Source organism: Misgurnus anguillicaudatus, chromosome 24 (genome assembly GCF_027580225.2).
Source record: "Misgurnus anguillicaudatus chromosome 24, ASM2758022v2, whole genome shotgun sequence".
NCBI lineage: Eukaryota > Metazoa > Chordata > Actinopteri > Cypriniformes > Cobitidae > Misgurnus > Misgurnus anguillicaudatus.
In genome coordinates this window covers 29447456-29468052 of record NC_073360.2, presented here as the reverse complement: position 1 = coordinate 29468052, position 20597 = coordinate 29447456, and the positions used below count along the sequence as shown (strand labels likewise).

General features: G+C 37.5%; 1 protein-coding gene across 2 annotated transcripts; it reads left to right on the top strand.

Annotated features, from left to right (window-relative positions):
• Positions 1 to 20: 20 nt before the first annotated feature.
• Positions 21 to 17298, top strand: dhx16 (DEAH (Asp-Glu-Ala-His) box polypeptide 16). 2 transcript variants are annotated; one of them, XM_055197038.2, is made up of 21 exons: positions 21 to 160; positions 536 to 738; positions 854 to 1095; positions 1462 to 1633; positions 1768 to 1824; positions 1953 to 2207; positions 2380 to 2619; positions 2713 to 2901; positions 3081 to 3191; positions 3780 to 3895; positions 3988 to 4198; positions 5078 to 5176; positions 5645 to 5797; positions 5966 to 6106; positions 7636 to 7798; positions 8782 to 8900; positions 9915 to 9982; positions 11140 to 11302; positions 13490 to 13651; positions 15584 to 15757; positions 16905 to 17298. In XM_055197038.2, the coding sequence occupies exons 2-21, from the start codon at positions 541 to 543 to the stop codon at positions 17031 to 17033; spliced, it is 3162 nt and encodes a 1053-aa protein (XP_055053013.1). In that variant the 5' UTR covers positions 21 to 160; positions 536 to 540; the 3' UTR covers positions 17034 to 17298. The 2 variants fall into 2 exon arrangements, with proteins under 2 accessions (XP_055053013.1, XP_055053012.2); XM_055197037.2 differs by lacking the exon at positions 21 to 160 and adding an exon at positions 192 to 310.
• The last annotated feature ends 3299 nt before the right edge of the window (positions 17299 to 20597 follow it).

Genomic DNA, 20597 nt, shown 5'->3' with positions numbered 1-20597 from the left:
AAAAATTCTTCAAAAGCGGAATCAGCGGATTTTCTTTATTATAAGTTTAGGGGCTTTTATTTTGACAGAGCGCTTTGAGAACGACTTGACCCCGGATGTAAAGTAATGTTTTTGTAGGTTCAAGCGCGTGGACCGTGGGGTTTGTGGACGAACTACTAACGTAAGTAAACTATTGTATTATTATTATTTTATATTATATGTTAGCACAGTTCTGCTTGTGCACTCGTGTAGTTATATTCAAGATGTTTTGTAATCTTAAATTTTACTCGTTTTTTAAGCTATACATTTTTATTTAAAAGAAGATTCGCTGGTTAGTTTTCTCACCTAACGTTACAGTTGTTTTAATTTTCTCAGAGATTTGTGTACATATGTTTGTGTTACTGTTAACTTACCTACTAAACACTCGTCTCTAGCGAGTCGTTTGTAAATGTTTTAATAAATGATGATTTATATATGCCTTTTATTATGATAAAGAGTCTGTTGATGTTGTCTTGGATAGCACTAGATTGTTGTGTTTTTGTGTGTTTCTATACAGTCACGATGGCCAATCTTGAACAGTGGGTTAGTGACCAGCTTCATGACATCCTTGGTTTGAGTGACCGGTATGTCGCCCAGTTCATGATCGGTCTGGTGAAGAAGTCCTCTGGACCTCAGGACTTCGTGACTCGGCTTCAGCAAACTGGAACCATTGACATTGATCAAAGAATCACAGCGTTTGCACATGAGTTGTACAACAAGGTATGTTTTTGTGATCTCAAGACAGTACTTTAATTTTAACAAACTACAAAAGCAGTTTGTCCTGCTTTGACTGCTGATGATGTATGTAGATGGTAAAACGTGATCTCTATTTCAGGCTCCCAAAAAACATGTGGTGGAGAACCCGTCCCGAGCCATAGAACGACATGTCATGGAAATGGAGAGAAAGAACAAAACCTACACGCTTCTGGATGACAGTGATAGTGATGGAGAGACCACTCTCAGAGAACAAGGAAAAGAGAAGAAAAGCAAAGACCGAGACAAAGGAAAAAAGAGGAAAAATATCAGACAGAAACAAGAGGAAAGTCCATCGTCCGACGAGGAGGACACAAAGAAGAGGTGAGTTGTTGAAAATTGAAAAAGTAAAAATTTCTCCTTAATAAACTAATATTTATTTTGTTTATGCGCTATAATTTAGGAGTCATAAAATCTGAATGAATTATGCATTTATCAAGTAACATTCGGTTCCTGTAGCTTAATGGTAGAGCATTGCATTAGCAGTGCAAAAGGCTGTGGGTTTGATCCCAGGAAACACACATACTGATAAAATGTATAGCTTGTAATTGGATAAAAATGCTGCCAAATGCATAAAATGCACAGGTTGGTGCATGAGAACAGATGTGTGTTCACTAATCTTCAAATAAGGTTTTATCATTTTGCTGTAGTTCTCAATAGAAGCTTGTGTTTTTGCTTGATCTGTTTCAGTTCTAAGGATGTTGATGAGCCGAAAAAAGTTGCTAAAGAAGAGGAGGAAGAATGGGAACGAGAGGAAAGAGAGAGAATCCAGGACCTGGAGGAGAGGGACGCCTTTGCTGAGCGAGTCAAACTGAAAGACAAAGACAAGACCAGACACATACTTGAAAGAAATGACAAAAAGGTAAAATGTCAAAGCTTCTGATACCAAAATATTTGTTGCTTCCTATTTCCAATTCTTTATTATGACCTTCCTCAGTATTTTCTCATAGAAAATGTAATTTATGACATTCTGTGTTGCTTTTATCTCTACATCAGGCGTATGAGGAAGCTCAGAAAAGACTAAAGTTGGATGAAGAAGATCGAAGAAAGATGGTGAGAAAGCATTTGAGTATGATTAAACACAAGTCATTCTGGATAATTTAGGTACGGACAGTTATGTGAATTTGGGTTACTGAAGACACTGCGTATCCTCTAATGTCCATAAAACTCTGTGGTTTCAGCTTCCAGAATTAAGGAAACAGTCACGTCGGCAGTACCTGACCAAAAGAGAACAGGAGAAGCTTGAAGACCTGGAAGAAGAGATTAAGGATGAGGAATATCTCTTTTCCACTGAGAACCTCACCGAAGCTGAGAAGAAAGATCTGGATTATAAAAGGAAGATCCGGGACCTGGCCCGAGATTATAAGAAAGCGGGAGTGAAAGAGAAAGAGGAAAGAAAAAATCGATACTACATGCCTGAAGAAAAACGAAGCAAGGTGGGTCTTAAAGATATGTTCCTGGTTATGCGATACATTTACTTTTACATTTAGTTTTGGAATATAAAAATCAGTGATTATGGGTGGCATGACCTAAAACTTGGAACCAAAACAACTTCTTCTATTTCTGTTCTTTTGCTTTCCCATCTTATGTCAACTCTGTTCCTTTCAGACTATTCCACAAAAAGACATGGACCTGGAGTTTGAGGAGACACCCAGAGAGGGAGGCGGGGAACAAGGCCGGTGGGAGGAGGCGAGAGTGGCCACTGCCACCCTGCAGTTCGGGGCCAGAGAAGAGAGGGAACGCCGGATAAAGGAGGAAAAAGAAAAGTACCAGCTCATTCTAGAGGAGGAGGAGATGATCAACTTTGTCAGCGCTGCTATTACCATGAAGGGAACGTTATCAGAGAAGGTTGGCATCACTGTAAAATCAAATACAGTATATGTTGGCAATGTTTTCATATCTCATTAATACAAACTTGATATTTGTGTTCCTGAACTGTAGGAAAGTGAACCTGAGTTATCACAAGCTGAAAAACAGCAGCTATCCATCCAGGAGGTCAGGCGCAGTCTGCCCATCTTTCCTTACAGAGAAGATCTTCTCGCTGCCATCAGGGACCACCAGATCTTGGTGATAGAGGGCGAGACCGGATCCGGCAAGACCACCCAGATACCTCAGTATCTTTTGGAAGACGTATGTGCCCCATTAAAAAAAAAGTAGATTAGATTAGCTTTATTTAATTAATTAGCTTTACTGAGATCCAAGAGAAGTCAGTTTTAGCCTAGTTGTGACATACTTTATATGTAAGCATCAATAACGTAAAAGAGGTGCATAATGAGGCCTGAAAAAGTTACATGTTGTGTCTTTATCAGGGTTACTCTGAAGGAGGAATGAAGATCGGTTGCACTCAGCCTCGACGAGTGGCGGCCATGTCCGTAGCAGCCAGAGTTGCACAGGAAATGGCTGTCAAACTGGGAAATGAGGTCAGAATTAATCTGCAGTTAAAGGAAAACACCACCGTTTTTCAATATTTTACTATGTTCTTACCTCAACTTAGATGAATTAATACATACCTACCTTTTTAATGCGTGCACTTTTAATCTTTGTACAGTGCTTCGTGAATGTGTTAGCATTTAGCCTAGCCCCATTCATTCCTATGGCTCCAAACAAAAGTTTTATTTTGTGCCATCATACTTACTCGTGTAACTACTCATGTAACAGTCTTTAAATAGGGAAACATGGAAGTGTTTGGTGGCTTCTAAATTCATCTCTGTTTGGATCCTAAGGAATGAATGGGGCTACGCTAAATGCTAACACATTCACAATGCGCTGTACAAAGATTAAGTGCACGCATTGAAAAAAGATGGGTATGTATTAATTCATCTAAGTTGAGGTAAGAACATAGTAAAATATTGAAAAACAGTGATGTTTTTCTTTAAATGTGTAATTCAGGTCTGTGAATGTGTGATCAACATCCACGGTCTGTTGCGTGTGATCCAGATCCAGACCTGCGGCCTGTTGCACGTATGTTGTTGATCATAATCAGCTGTTTTTATATCTTCTGTGTCTAGGTGGGCTACAGCATCCGTTTTGAGGACTGTACGTCAGAACGCACAATCCTAAAATACATGACAGATGGCATGTTGCTCAGAGAGTTTCTTACTGAGCCTGATCTTGCCAGTTACAGGTATTGCAAAAAACCTTCCCGAGCTGCATGTTTTCCATCATTGTCTGCTTCTCTCCTCTGATTGGCTGCCTCTCTATCCTTCTTTCTTTCAGTGTGGTCATCATCGATGAAGCTCACGAGCGAACGTTGCACACAGACATCCTCTTCGGTCTGATCAAAGATATTGCCCGCTTCCGTCCCAACCTGAAAGTCCTGGTAGCCAGCGCAACCCTGGACACCGAACGTTTTTCCTGCTTTTTTGATGACGCACCTGTATTCAGGATTCCAGGACGTAGATTTCCCGTGGACATCTTCTACACAAAGGTCAAGACATTTGCTGTATCTTATGGTGCTTTTCCATTGCATAGTACCCCACGGTTTGGTTTGGGTCAGGTCGGGTCACCTTGCTTTGGCTTGGTTAGCTTTTCCATTGAGTTTAGTAACACTTCGGAGTGGGAGGGATTAAATGCGCGTCGTTATATTTGTGCTGCTTACTGCTGTGACATCATAGAAGTGAGAGCGTTGATGTATATTCCAATACATTTATTTATTTCTCAGTCCGCCACAAAATTAAAATTGACCACTACAAAAATAGATGTTTGCAAATCGCGTTTATCACTACCTCTGTCTCCAATGACAGTTTCTGTACAAACACATGTGGCGTCAGTCGACGCGCTCATTTAAGTTTAATTTAAGCATATATGTGGACGTGCGTGTCGCGAATGTGCCGCCACAAACTGCAAGTCTTGAAAAAAACTGGTATGATGTTCCTGATTCTCAACCTGTGGATGTTTTTCGCTAAAAGGCAGTTTTAGGGGAACTTACAGCATAGCACAGATGACAACAGGTTTATTCGAGACAGCGCAAGCTAGCACGAAGGTAATGTTAATCTTTAACATTATACACTGTAAAAAATACTTTGCTGCCTTAAAATTTTATCGGGTACTACGTACTGCACCCAATGGAAAAGCCCAGACAATTAAGCTGACCCGACCAAAACCAAACCGTGGGGTACTATGCAATGAAAAAGCACCAATACTCTCACAGTATAGTTATCTCAGTCGCAGCTGATTAGAAGGATTTGATGTCGTTTTATTTTGTTATGTCGGTGTGAAGTAGTAGTTTTATTGTTGTATTTGCTGTTGTATTTAAACCAATTCTGAGCCTTAATATGAAACACATATATTCAAATTTTGTCTTCAGGCTCCAGAAGCGGATTACCTGGAAGCGTGTGTCGTGTCTGTACTGCAGATCCATGTCACCCAACCGCCTGGAGATGTGTTGGTGTTCCTCACAGGGCAGGTCAGTTCATAATTCATTCGGTTCTTCGTTCATATATTTACTTTGTAGACAACATGAATTGTAATCAGATTGGCTTTGTGTCTGAGGTTAAAAAAGATGGATCATTTGTCATTGTAAGTGAGATAATCAAATATTTACACGTGACTATGCAGTGTGCATGACACATAATGTAAAGGAGTATTAGTGTAGGTGAAATGTTTATATTGATAATAGCAATATCTGTTAAACTGATGCTCAAACAAGATGAAAACTGTAACGCTTGAAATCATTGAAGTTCCAGGGTTAAGATCCCAAAACAAATACAGTTTAACTGTTTGTTTTTTACTTGCTTGGCAATTATAAGTATGTAACATAAGCTTAATGAGTGGATTAAATGTTTAGTCAATTGTGTTAATTTCTGGAAAATAATGAATTGTAGACATTATATTTATACTTGTACTATTAATGTACCGTTCTCATGTGTTGTAGGAGGAGATTGAGGCGTGCTGTGAGCTTTTACAGGAGAGATGTAGGAGATTGGGTTCGAAGATATCTGAGCTTCTTGTTCTGCCCATCTATGCCAACCTCCCCTCCGACATGCAGGCCAAGATCTTCAATCCCACCCCGCCTGGAGCACGCAAAGTAAGCGCCATAACCCCTGCATGCCACTAGGGGGAACAGGTCTGTTAGAAGTTCGGGGAGGCGTTATAAAAAACTATGCTGAAATATTTAGGAGTGTGTGTTTTCTTTTGAAACATTTTTATCAGATATCCCTAAATGTAAAGTGACAGATTTCTTTTTGGTCCGCAGGTTGTGGTGGCCACAAATATCGCAGAGACTTCCCTCACCATTGATGGTATTATTTATGTGATTGATCCAGGCTTCTGCAAACAGAAAAGTTACAACGCTCGAACCGGGATGGAGTCTCTTATTGTGACTCCTTGTTCCAAAGTAAGAGAGAGAAGTGTTCAAAGAAATGTTTGTGACCCAGTCTTTGAAAATCCAACTAAAGTCATATTTTTGTGAATTTTTTTAGTCATCCTAGATAATGTAAAGAACATTGTGTGAAAATATAATTTTGATACCTTTTAATATTGACCGAGGAAGGTCATACACTGCAAAAGATGATTTTCAAGAAAACATTTTCTTAGTATATTTGTCTTGTTTTCAGTAAAAATATCAAAAAATTCTTAAATTAAGTCTAGTTTTAAGACCAAAAACATCAAATTTAAGTGATTTTGTGCATAAAACAAGCACAAAAAATCTGCCAAAGGTGTAAGCAAATTTTTCTTGAATTCAGTATTTAAGAAATATGTTCAAGATTTTTGCTTACCCCATTGGCAGACCTTGTTTTATGCACTTAAATTTGATATTTTTGGACTAAAAACTAGACTTATTTTCTTGGATCGTTTTGCTCATCAAGAAAAAGCATCTTAATTTATGAATTTTTAGATATTTTTACTGAAAAACTTCTTGAAGGTATTCTTTCTTACTTAGTGTTTTTGTTTTCAGTAGAAATATCTAAAAATTCATAAATCAAGATGCTTTTTCTTGATTAGCAAAATGTCCTAAGAAAATAAGTCTAGTTTTTAGACAAAAAATATACAATTTAAGTGAATGTGCGCTGTAAACAAGCAAAATTATCTGTCAATGGGGTGAGAAAAAAATCTAAAAATAAGTTTTCTTTTTTCTTAAACACTTAATTTAAGCAAAAATTTCTCACCCCATTGGCAGATAATTTTACTTGTATATTTTTTGTCTAAAAACTAGACTTATTTTCTTAGGTCATTTTGCTCATCAAGAAATTACATCTTAATTTAAGAATTTTTTGATATTTCTACTGAAAACATGAGAAGATTTTTTTGCACTGCATCAAAGATTTAAACTAAAGTGAAATTTATTTTTGATGCTCCAAATCTCATCATTAGATTATAAGACTTTAGCCTGGATTTCAAAGAAAGTGTCTCATTTATTTCCAAATGTCTAGTGATTAAAATTAGTTTTGTATTTTAACAACCCTACAATGTTATTTACGTTTTAACCTATATGTGAAATACTACAAGCGTACATGCAAACTCATTCAAGACTGTTAAAGGTTATATCCCAGGGTGCATCTAATAGTTGCTATTTTTTATGTAGAAAATAAAATATAAGGTCATTTTATTTGTATAACATTTTAGATCGCTTTACAATTCCCATGGTACTTTCATTTATGCTATTTCATAGTAATTGTGACTTCATTGTTAAGAAAGTAAGAATAAAAGGTACAGTAGGTGTGTCCAACTTTTGACAGGTAGTGTAAATACAGAGACAACAGAATCATGTGTACCTTGTCATTCCATTCATAGCTGTGAAAAGTTTGCACCATTTCCTTTAGAATCCAAAGAATTCAGGTTAAGGGTGAAACTATTAATGCATTAAACAATACTTATATTTTGACTCTGTAAATAATAATAATAATATATTTTAATATCACATAGGCCTCTGCCAATCAGAGAGCAGGTCGTGCAGGAAGAGTGGCTGCTGGGAAGTGTTTTCGACTGTACACAGCGTGGGCTTTTAAACACGAGATGGAGGAGACCACGGTCCCAGAGATCCAAAGGACAAATCTGGGCAATGTGGTTTTGTTGCTCAAGAGTCTTGGTGAGAATGAGAGTCAGGACTGCAATGGCCGGTTGTAAATTGGTTGAATGTGCAATGGGCACACAAAGTATGTAAACACGCACAAAATTCTCATTTATGGAAAGAGTGTAATTGCACGAGATTCAGAATGGCCACAAGTTTTTTTTTATTACAATAGCACACACTTCAAGCATGTCTTCAAAACAATATACATCCTGTATAAAATTAAAACTAAGTATACACTTATTTAAAGGGATAGTTTACCCAAAAATTATATTTTTGTCATTACAAACATGTATACATTATTGTTCTGGCGACCACAAAGAAAGATATTTTGAGGAATGTTTAAGTCCAAATTGTTCATGAGCCCCATTCACTTCCATAGTATTCTATTTTCCTACTATGGAAGTCAATGAGGTTCATGATCAGTTTGGTTTCAAACATTCCTCAAAATATCCTCCTTTGTGGTCATCAAAACAAAGAAATGTATACATGTTTGTAACAACACGAGGATGAGTAAATGATGACAGAATTTTCATTTTTGGGTGAACTATCCCTTTAAGGTATTGGTTGATGAACATAAAGTACCACAAGACACCAAATACCTTTCTTCATACATGCATTAAAATGACATTCTTGGTTAAAAGCATGTCCAAAAAATATCTGTGAAAAGTGAGTTTAAAAATGTTACAAAAAATTATTTTAATACTAAACTTTAGGTGGCTTATACATTTAAATGTACCTGAACAAATGTTTATGTTATATTTAGTTTCTTTTTGTACATTTGCAAAGTTGTTTGGCATGCATATGGTCACACAAGCATTAAGCTGTTTGTTAGATGCAAAAGTATCTGTAGTACAACAAAACTTAATTTGACAGCGGTTTTGGGGCGTGGCAGCCCTGAGAGAATGTATGAGGTCAATGCATGCGTACAAAGACCTAATGTTGTTCTGTTCCTGTAATGAGATTCATATCTAACGTGCGTTTCCCAATGTGTGCCGCAGGCATAAATGACCTTATTCACTTTGATTTCATGGATCCTCCTCCTCATGAGACTCTGGTCTTGGCTCTGGAGCAGCTTTACGCTTTGGGGGCCCTCAACCATCTTGGCGAGCTCACTAAGGTGTGAAAAACTAGAAATTTAAGCACCTTGACAATACGCAAGAAATATAATTATGTTGCACTAGTGTATATTAGTTTACTGAACCCTCAATAGTTGTTGTGTACTTAAAGAATAAAAAAAAACTCATTTTCCGGCTCCCCTAGAGTTAAACATGTGATTTTTACCGTTTTAGAATCCATTCAGCTGATCTTCGGGTCTGGCGGTATCACTTTTAGCATAGCTTAGCATGATCCATTGAACCTGATTAGACCATTAGCATCGCGCTAAAAAATAACCAAAGAGTTTCGATATTTTTCCTAATTAAAACTTGACTCTTCTGTAGTTACATCGTGTACTGAGACTGACGGAAAATTAAAAGTTGCGATTTTCTAGGCCGATATGGTTAGGAATATACTCTAATAATCAAGGACTTTGCTGCCGTAACATGACTGCAGCAGGCGTAGGAATATTACGCACTGGCCGAAAATAGTCCCCTGCCATTGAAAGTTACTACGGGGACTATTTTCGGGCAGTGCGTATTATCATTGAGCCTCCTGCAGTCCTGTTACAGCTGCAAAGTCCTTGATTTTTTTTGCCAGAATGAGAGTATAGTTCCTAGCCATATCTGCCTAAAAAAAATATCACAATGAATTTTCTGTCGGTCTTGGCACACAATGTAACTACAGAAGAGTCAAGTTTTAAATAGGAAAAATGTCCAAACTCTTTGGTTATTTTTGAGCGCGATGCTAATGGTCTAATCAGATTCAATGGATTATGCTAAGCTATGATAAAAGTAGTACCGCCAGACCCGGAGATCAGCTGAATGGATTGCAAAGCGGTAAAAATTAAATGTTTAACTCTAGGGAAGCTGGAAAATGAGTATAGTTTTTCAAAAAACTTGAACGTCCCTTTAAAATAGCTTTCACAAGCTTAAAGCAACTTTCACTTTGAAAAATGGTCTTGGACAGGTTTTATTAAGAGTTGCAAACACTAATATTTACGACTCTCAATCTTATACTTTCTTTTGCGGTGTAGCTTGGCCGAAGAATGGCTGAACTTCCTGCAGACCCTATGCTGAGTAAAATGATTCTTGCCTCTGAACAGTGAGTACCAATGCCAAAATGTAACCCTATCCTTCACATTCATCATTTCTTATTGCTAATTATTATTTCCTTATTACCTTTCACCTAGATTCATAGCTGTGATGTTTACACGTTTTGTCTTATGAAGAAATACTTAACTCCGTCATCATTTACATACCCATGTGTTGTTCCAAACCTGTACCACAAAAACAACAACATATGGTTTAAAATTTTATTTTGTAAGAGGGTGATTCTCACGAAATGTCAAGCATGAAAATTTAAAAATTGCTTAAATTTACTTTTTTTCCCACCAGACATTGAAAAACAAAGTCTGGAGTAAATGGGAACATTCATTTAAAAACTTTTACTTATCATTTAACACTTTTTGTAACATAATTTAAAAAATTAGTCCTAAAAAATCTCATTACCGCAACACTCAGAAAACATCAACACTGACATGTTTTCAAAATGACATGACAAACCTGAAAGAACATAATTTGGAGATTCTGCACATGCATTTAAAATCAAAGTATTATGCTTCTACTAATTAAATTAACATTTCATAAGCATCTGTTGCGGTAATGATAATCAAAATGTCGTGTAAGCATTCTGACAAGACAATATTTCAAATTAACTGTAAAAAAATGATCTTACCTGGTTGCCATCTTGAAGTAACTGGTCCATGTGCTTGGTCACTCAAAATCAAACTTTATTAAAATTCTGTATGTGTGCTTAAACTGTTCTCAAAAAGTGTTGCGGAGGATGAGAACATCAGGCATGGACACATCATTTTCCTAATTTTTCTTCATTATTATTATACATGATGAATATTCAGTAAATATTTTTTTCTGTCATCTAAAGTAGTCTAGCAAAACATCCATTTATTTTTTTTCTTAATATTTTTGTGTTAATTTGATTAAATTACAACATAACGCATGTTCAAACACAGTCAGACACATTGCGGTAATGAGAATTTTAGCAGAAAATGAGATAAAATTTACAATTATAAATTCTTATGTTGAAATCACACATTGTGCAAGGTAGAACACAGTATTGTGCTAATTCTGATGCTTTTTAATGTTACTATATTACACGTTTTAAAGCTAAAATCATTAGTGCCGTGGTGTTTCAATGGTTTCGTGAGAATCACCCAAGAACTGTTCCTGTCTTGCCTTCAGGTATAAATGTTCTGAGGAGGTGCTGACTATCGCGGCCATGCTGTCCGTCAACAACTCCATCTTCTACCGCCCCAAAGACAAAGTGGTTCATGCTGACAACGCCCGGATGAACTTTGTGGTACCGGGAGGGGATCACATGGTGCTGCTCAATGTATACACTCAGGTGTGTGTGTATATACAATCAAACATTGCTTGAAGGGCCAGTCAAGTCCAAATACCACTGTTACATACACAAAGGAAATTTGCAGTTAATGAGAAATTTTGTTATTGACAAAATACTTGACTTCCTTAGAGGAGAATTGTAGCAGTTTAAATGCAGGTTCCTCAGGCTTGTGCAAGTGTTCATGTTTAGATGATGTAGAGAGAAATAATAGCTTCGGAGAAAGCTCATGATTTAGGAGAGCATTGTATTATGTCAGAATTAATTGACGATGGGCCGTTGAATTATTTAAAGAGCACCTATTGTCTGATTCATGTTTTTAAATTTCCTTTGTTGTGTAGGTGTGTATTAGTACATATTAATGATATGCAGAAGTTACTCACCCCAAGTAAACGATGACGCGAGTTATCTTCTATAACGTAAATCTCTTTTCTTGGACTACAACAAACACACGGATTGTAGGCAACAGTTTACTTCCTGGGATTGGGAAGATGTAGACAAGACCGACATTATCATAATTCCTCCCGCTTCTGACTCAAAGCCTGTAAGTTAACTTCTGTTAGCAACCAAATCTTTCAAACATGGTAAGGAGCGTCACATTTCAGGCCAATCACAACGTACATATTAGCTGGCCAATCAGGGACACACATCCATGCGTTACAGCAAGAGAGTGAAATCTGGAGCTACAAAAATGTGCGGTATGTGAAAAATAATGTGTTTTTAACCATAAACCACGCAAACACATCATACCAAATACACAAAATAACAATGTTTTTAGCAATGAAATAGGTGCTCTTTAAAAATAATGCACAGCCAATGTTATTATGCACAATGCTCAAAACATTACTAAAACATGGCTCTGATGGTTATTTTAAGACATTTGACAGGTCAGGTGTGCGTTTATCGAAAAATAATGCATACCCGTGTAACATTTCTCAATCAATCAGAATAAAGCATTCAACAGCCCCGTCGTATAATGGATATTAATGTACGATTAATGAGAATGTTTGTTAAAGGTGCAATGTGTTACTTTTAGAATGATCTTTAAAAAGAATTTCAATATAATATACATAACTATATTATCAGTGGTGTATAAAGACTTTACAAAATGAACTGTTACGTGTTTATTACCTTAGAATGGGGCGTTTTTTTTCTACGTTCACTGCGGGTCCCCATACATGGAAGTTGCCATTTTATGCCGCCATGTTTCTACAGTAGCCATAAACAGACAAACTGCGCGTTTTGTCACCACTATACTTTGTCGTAGACAACAACATGTTTGTCCTGTGGTGGCTACCGTAGCTAACGGGAACGGTGGACTGAGCTGTTGGTTGCAATTCACAATCTCACTGCTAGATGCCTTTAAAGGTGCAGTGTGTAAATTCTAGCAGCATCTAGTGGTGAGGTTGCGAATTGCAACCAATGGCTCAGTCCACTGCTCACCCCTTGCTTTTGAAATGCATAGAGCAGCTACGTAGCCGCCACCGGAAAAACATGTCATCGTCGGAGACAACTTAGTAAAAAAGTTTGTCCGTTAAGGGCTTCTGTAGAAACATGGCGTCACAAAATGGCGACTTCCACGTAAGGGGACCCTCGGTGTATGTAGATAAAACGTCTCATTCTAAGGTAATAAAAACATAACGGTTCATTATAAAAAGGTCTTTATACACCCCTGATAATATAGTATTCGATATTATTTTTCATTTCTTTCAAGAGATCCTTCGAAAAATTACACACTGCACCTTTAAGGCACAATACAGCATCACCTGCTGTTGACACAGGCATATTTATTCAAAGTCACACTTCAGATTTTTAATCCTTAAAAGGTTTTTGTTTTCTTTTCCCGCCCTTGCTTAAAAACAGTCCAAACTACTGTTACTAGTTCAGACCTGTCTATAAAAAAAACAAAATGACTGTAATGCAAAAAAAACATTGGCCTACTTTTCGGTTTTAGAAACTGAATCAAGACATCGGAATGTGTGTCAACCAAAACATCAACAGTGTTATGACTATGTAATGAATTCTTGGGATTAATACAAGTCAATCTTTATCGACAGCATTTGTGGCGTAATCGTTTCTTGTTCTTGGTTCGAAAATTGCGAATGACAGTTTTCAGCAGAATTAATTTTACACATTTTTATCAAGCCACAAAAAATTATTCGTAATCTTTGTTGTTGTTTTTTTTTGCAGTGGGTGGAGAGCGGTTACTCAACTCAGTGGTGCTTCGAGAACTTCATTCAGTTTCGCTCGATGAAAAGAGCTCGGGACGTCCGTGAACAGATGGAGGGATTGATGGACAGGATTGAGGTGGAACTGTGCAGCGCCAACGGCGACAGCATGCCAATCCGCAAGGTCATACTGCATTCACCAGTTTTTGCATTTCGTATTTCAGTGGAACTTGCTTCTTTGCATCAGCTCTGTCACTAGAGCGAATGAGGTTTAGGAGCCATTTCATTGGCTGAAAGAACTTTTTGGACACACCAAAACTTTTTTGTCCCTGTGTAGTCGATAATTTTATCCCTTAAAGGTGCAGTGTGTAAATTTTAGCGGCATCTAGTGGTGAGGTTGCAAAGTGCAACCAACAGCTCAGTTCACAGCTCACCCCTCGCTTTTGAAACGCATAGAGAAGTTACGTTAGCCGACACAGGACAAACATGTCATTGTTGAAGACAACTTAATAAAAAAGTTTGTCCATTAAAGGAATAGTCTACTCATTTTTAATATTAAAATATGTTATTACTTTAACTAAGAACTGTCGATACATCCCTCTATCATCTGTGTGCGTGCACGTAAGCACTGGAGCGCGCTGTGACGCTTCGGTGGCATTTGGCTTGGCCCCGTTCATTCAGTGGTGCCATTTAGAGATAAAGTTGGAAGTGACCAAACACATCAACGTTTTTTCCTATTTAAGACGAGTAGTTATAAGGGCAAGTTTGGTGGTACAAAATAAAACGTAGCGCTTTTCTAAGCGGATTTAAAAGAGGAACTATATTTTATGGCGTAATAGCACTTTTGGGAGTGCTTCGACTCGGCGCAGTAACACCCTCCCTCTCCCATTATGAGAGGGAGAAGGGGAGCGGACTTTTCAGGCGAGTCGAAGTGCTCCCAAAAGTGCTATTACGCCATAAAATATAGTTCCTCTTTTAAATCCGCTTAGAAAAGCGCTACGTTTTATTTTGTACCACCAAACTTGCTCGTATAACTACTCGTCTTAAATAGGAAAAAACGTTGATGTGTTTGGTCACTTCTGGCTTTGTCTCTGGGTGGTGCCATTGAATGAATGGGGCTGGGATAGATGCTGTCGGGGCGTCGCGGCGCGCTCCAGTGCTTGCGTGCGCGCGCGCGGATGGTGGAGGGATGTGTCGACAGTTCTTGGTTGGGGTAGTGACATATTTTGATGTTGAAAATGAGTAGACTATTCCTTTTAAGAGCTTCTGTAGAAACATGGCAGCACAAAATGGCGTCTTCCATGTAACGGGACCCACAGTGTATGTAGATAAAAAGGTCTCATTCTAAGGTAATAAAAACATAACGGTTCATTATGAAAGATCTTTATACACCCCTGATAAAATAGTTTTATGTATTATTTTGCATTTCTGTCAAGAGATCCTTCTAAAAAAAAAGGGACACTCCACTTTTTTTAAAAATAGGATCATTTTCCAGCTCCTCTAGAGTTAAACATTTGCATATTTACTTTCAATAGCAGGGGACTATTTTTGGGCACTGTGTAATATCATTGTGCCTGCCGCAGCCATGGTTTTATATAGGAAAAATATGGAAACTCTTTGGTCTTTTTTTGAGTGCGATGCTAATGGTGTAATCAGATTCAATGAATTATGTTAAGCTATGCTAAAAAGGGCTAGTTTGTATGCTAACTGCTCATCTTAACATACTGCTTGTCTCATAGTCACTTACCCTACATGTAGTCTCAGCTCTTAAGACAACAGTGTGCCGTGCTTGTCATGCTGGTAGTTCCTGTTTTGTGAGAAAACACAGTCAGTGTGAATCATCTGATTGTTAGGTAATTCTGACCAGCAAGCATTACCATAGACAGGCCAATGCTTGAATGTTTATGTCATTTCATTTACTACATTTTACAGATGTTTTGCTAGATTGGAATCTGTTTGCATTCTGGAATTGAGGTTAAAGGAATACTCCACTTTCATAAAAATCCCAATAATTTACTCACCCCCATTATTTCTTCAGTCGAAAAGAAATTTGGATTGCCTTGTATCATTGCATTTGGTTTTGAATTTGAGTTTGACCTACGATTTCTTCTTGCAGGCAGTGACGGCTGGATATTTTTACCACACGGCCCGTTTAAGTAAAGGGGGTTACAAAACAGTCAAGCATCAGCAGACGGTGTACGTTCATCCCAACAGCTCGCTGTTTGAGGAGCAGCCACGCTGGTTGATCTACCATGAGCTGGTCTTCACCACTAAAGAGTTCATGAGACAGGTCTGGAGTTCATCTACATATTTCTCATAGTGTTTCTTTCACTTTAAATAATATACTAGATAAATGTACTAAAGCTGTCACTGTGGTGCTTTTTTTTTTAAAAAAGTAAAGAGTCGTTGTAAATACCACAAAAGGTACATAATGGTATCAAATGTACACATTATCTATACCCAAATGGTACATATTAAGAGCTTTTTAAAGGATACTGTCCCATTGACAGCTTTTGTACCTTCTTTTTGAGAGCATATGGACCAAAATATTAGATACAGTGAGGAAAATAAGTATGTGAACACCATGCTATTTTGCAAGTTCTCTCACTTAGAAATCATGGAGGGGTCTGAAATTGTCATCGTAGGTGCATGTCCATTGTGACAGACATAATTTAAAAAAAAAATAATCTAGAAATCACCTGATTTTTTAACTTTTTATTTTTAACTATGTAGTTCTGGGCTGATTTCTCAGCTTTCTTAGGATCAGTGAGACCTTTCATGGAGTCCCAGTCCGAGGTTGATTGACAGTCATGTTTAGCTTCTTCCATTTTCTAATGATTGCTCCAACAGTTGACCTTTTTTCACCAAGCTGCTTGGCAATTTCCCCGTAGCTTTTTCCAGCCTTGTGGAGGTGTACAATTTTGTCTCTAGTGTCTTTGGACAGCTCTTTGGTCTTGGCCGTGTTAGTAGTTGGATTCTTACTGATTGTATGGGGTGGACAGGTGTCTTTATGCAGCTTACGACCTCAAACAGATGCATCTAATTTAGGATAATAAATGGATTGGAGGTGGACATTTTAAAGGCAGATTAAGAGGTCTTTGAGGGTCAGAATTCTAGCTGATAGACTGGTGTTCAAATACTTATTTGCAGTTGTATCATACAAATAAATAGTTAAAAAATCATACATTGTGATTTCTGGATTTTTTTTTTTTAATTATGTCTGTCACAGTGGACATGCACCTATGATGACAATTACAGACCCCTCCATGATTTCTAAGTGGGAGAACTTGCAAAATCGCAGGGTGTTCAAATACTTATTTTCCTCACTGTATGTGGTAGGATCTTTTTACTTGGGTATGCCACCACCCAAAATTTCCTAGCAAACACCTGAAACGCTCTAGAATAAAGAGCTAACAGCAACTTTCTCTTGGTTTCAGGTGATAGAAATCGACAGCGGCTGGTTGCTCGAAGTGGCTCCTCATTATTATAAGAATAAAGAATTGGAGGACAGCAGCACTAAGAAGATGCCACGCAAGCAAGGTAAAGCCCGTGAAGAACTGGGCTGACCCCGAGATGGCAAAACTTGAGAGACTTTACCTCGCGCTATCAGGTCGAGGTCACCGATTCGATACGGAGACGGACCAGACCGCCAGTATGAGAAACTCTGACAGTGTTTCTTAGAAATATGTCACATGTTTTGGAATATTACAGCGTTTTGTTTGGAAATTTGTTGAGTTTCATGTAAATAATTTTTACAGTTTATCTGTTCTTTTCGTTTTTCGCCAATGGTTTTTATGTGGGTCGAAGGAGGAAATATATTTTTGAATACAAGCAGACACTTCTTTTTATTGTTTTTGTACACTGAAAGGATCCTAAAATTCATTTAAATATCATTAGATGATCAGTGATAAGATTAAAGGTCATAAAAGCAAAAAGACAAGCACATTTTATTAAACAGACACAGGAGATTATTTTATTGTATTCAAAAGAAAATGTATTGCATAAGAATATTGACCTTACCTGACATTTTTTACCTAAAATTGTTAAACCTAAAAGAATACTGAAAATGTTTAGGATAGATAGCCAGGAAAAATGTGCATACTCCAAAATAGGGACTTTTTTGGATAAATAACGAGATTAAAGGAATAGTCTACTCATTTTCAATATTAAAATATGTTATTACCTTAACTAAGAATTGTTGATACATCCCTCTATCATCTGTGTGCGTGCACGTAAGCGCTGGAGCGCGCTGCGACGCTTCGATAGCATTTAGCTTAGCCCCATTCATTCAATGGTACCATTTAGAGATAAAGTTAGAAGTGACCAAACACATCAACGTTTTTCCTATTTAAGACGAGTAGTTATACGAGCAAGTTTGGTGGTACAAAATAAAACGTAGCGCTTTTCTAAGCGGATTTAAAAGAGGAACTATATTTTATGGCGTAATAGCACTTTTGGGAGTACTTCGACTCGCCTGAAAAGTCCGCTCCCCTTCTCACTCTCATAATGGGAGAGGGAGAGTGTTACTGCGCCGAGTCGAAGTACTCCCAAAAGTGCTATTACGCCATACAATATAGTTCCTCTTTTAAATCCGCTTAGAAAAGCGCTACGTTTTATTTTGTACCACCAAACTTGCTCGTATAACTACTCGTCTTAAATAGGAAAAACGTTGATGTGTTTGGTCACTTCTAACTTTATCTCTAAATGGAACCATTGAATGAATGGGGCTAAGCTAAATGCTATCAAAGCGTCGCAGCGCGCTCCAGCGCTTACGTGCACGCACACAGATGATAGAGGGATGTATCAACAATTCTTAGTTAAGGTAATAACATATTTTAATATTGAAAATGAGTAGACTATTCCTTTAAAGGCAATGTTTGAGCACAGATATAAATACTACACCGGTTGCTATAAAAACGAAACTAATATGACAACCAAGCCCTGGAATTTATAAAATGTAGAGTATTTCAGAATATTTGAATACATATGGTGTATTTTATTTATGAGATTTATTTATTAAATGTTTGCAAAACTATAATTCCGAAACGTAGAAAGTTTTAGTGTCATGGTTAATATATACCTACATTTCAATAATCGTTAGTTTCCAGTGGGTTGTAATTTTCCCCTAAAGCTAATTTTGTTACGGCAGTAAAAGGAAAGAGAGCTGTTAGTTAATGAGTAGCTAAACTATTTGTTTTGAACTGCCATCCCATTCATCAGAAAACCATCTGAATCACTGCCTTTATTGTTTTATACAGTTATGATCCTTGTGTGCCTTATTTTGGTTACGAACACCATTTAAATTTCCTGTAGACTCTCCCATAAGTGTCCTTGAGCTTATCTATACTGTAAAACTGTTAAACTGAAAATGTTTGTCTGAGGCTGTGTACTTGACTTTTACCGGTTCTCAGTAATGGGTGTAACTGAAATGGCGAGCTTGTTACCTAGTATGTGATGTCCATGTGTACCTTTGACCATTATTAGGCTAAATCAAAAAGTTTTGTTTACCTAAACATCCTTCAACAAATCCACAGGTTGCAAAAGTTTTTATCTGCTATATACATGTAAACATTACACTTACTAGGAGCGGTTTCCTGGACCGGGCTTAACCTAGTCCCAGACTAAAATGCATGGTTGAGCTGCCTTAACATTTATCCGTGCTGTTGTTTTGTGTCAAGATGCACACAAGTATTGTTTTTTGTAAGGTGTGTTTGTAAAAACTACTTAAATGTTGTAATATAACTAAGTTGTAGTACTGGATTAATTTAAACCATGTACGGGAAACTGCCCCGTGGAGTGTCATGGTTGGGGAGTCATGATCTCAAGGGCACAATAGTAATGATTCTTGTATTGGGTCTGAGGAAGTTTGAACCAGAAACTTTCAGGTTACCAGTCCAGATCTTTAACCATTACAGTGTCCTTCTATGTATATCTGTACTCTATGAGGCGGTTTCCCGGACAGGGTCTATGTCAGGGGTCTCCAACTTTTTTTGTGAGCAAGGGCTACCACAATGGATAAAACAATCTGGAGGGTTTAATATAGTCTACTCAAAACTTTTTTTGTTTTACTTTTTATTTTATTTTACTTGTTGATATGTTTTATATTTGTTTATAATGTTACCTTAAGCCATGCTAATATAAAATATATGTAATAAATTAAAATTGAGACTATTAATAGAATGTGCTTTGGCGGGCACCATGTTGGAGACCACTGGACTAGATTAATCCAGGACTAGGCATCTGTTGGATCGGACCATACCGCTTTTCCATTTTTCCTGCTTCTAACACATCAACTTTGAAGACGTGTAAGAGCAACTTTGACAAGGGCCAAATTGTGATTGCTAGACCAGTGTTTCCCAATCATGGTCCTTGAGTACCCCCTTCCAGAAAGCTATAGATGCCTCCTTATCTAACACACTTGATTTTACTCAACAGCTTGTTAGGGAGACATTTTATTCATTCTGAAAGGAGACTATAGGTGCTTGAGGACCAGGATTGGGAAACACTGGGTTAGACAATTGGGTCAGAGCATTTCCCAAACTGATGTTTTTTTTTTGTTTTCCCGAACTGCAGTGGTCAGTACCTATTTAAAAGTAGTCCAAGGATGGAAAAGTGGTGAACCGGCGACAGGGTCATGAGGTGGCCAAGACTCATTGATGTAAGTGGGGAGCGAAGGCAGGCCCGTGTGGTCCAATCCAACAGAAGAGCTACTGTTGGCTAAAAAAGTGAATGCTGGTTCTGATAGAAAGGTCTAGTGAAGTCCATGCCTTAACCGTCAGGGCTGTTTTGGTGGCAAAACACAATATTAGGCAGGTGGTCATAATGTTAAGGCTGATTGGTGTATATACGTCTACGCTTCCATGTAGTCTAAAAACTAAGTAAACTGATCCCCAAAAATGTGTATAGATGCCTTTAAGCAAGAGGGTGATTCTTGCGAAATTAGACTTATGAGGTGCCATGAAACATTTTGATAAAAAAAGTAAATGCAAAGTAAGGGTATCAAAATAAGAAACATACAGTTACAAACATCTCTTCATGTACTATTTTCCACATGATTTCAAATGACATCATACAAACCAATTTTGTTGTTTTTTCCACATTTAAGGGGGGAAATTTTCATTACCGCAATG

What these genes read in the sequence shown, in the direction of transcription:
- dhx16 (XM_055197038.2), top strand. Translation starts at nt 541, where the DNA reads ATGGCCAATCTTGAACAGTGGGTTAGTGACCAGCTTCATGACATCCTT. An exon ending in GAGGAGGACACAAAGAAGAG is followed by an intron (nt 1,096 to 1,461) that starts GTGAGTTGTTGA and finishes GATCTGTTTCAG; the next exon opens with TTCTAAGGATGTTGATGAGC. An exon ending in CTAAAGAGTTCATGAGACAG is followed by an intron (nt 15,758 to 16,904) that starts GTCTGGAGTTCA and finishes TCTTGGTTTCAG; the next exon opens with GTGATAGAAATCGACAGCGG.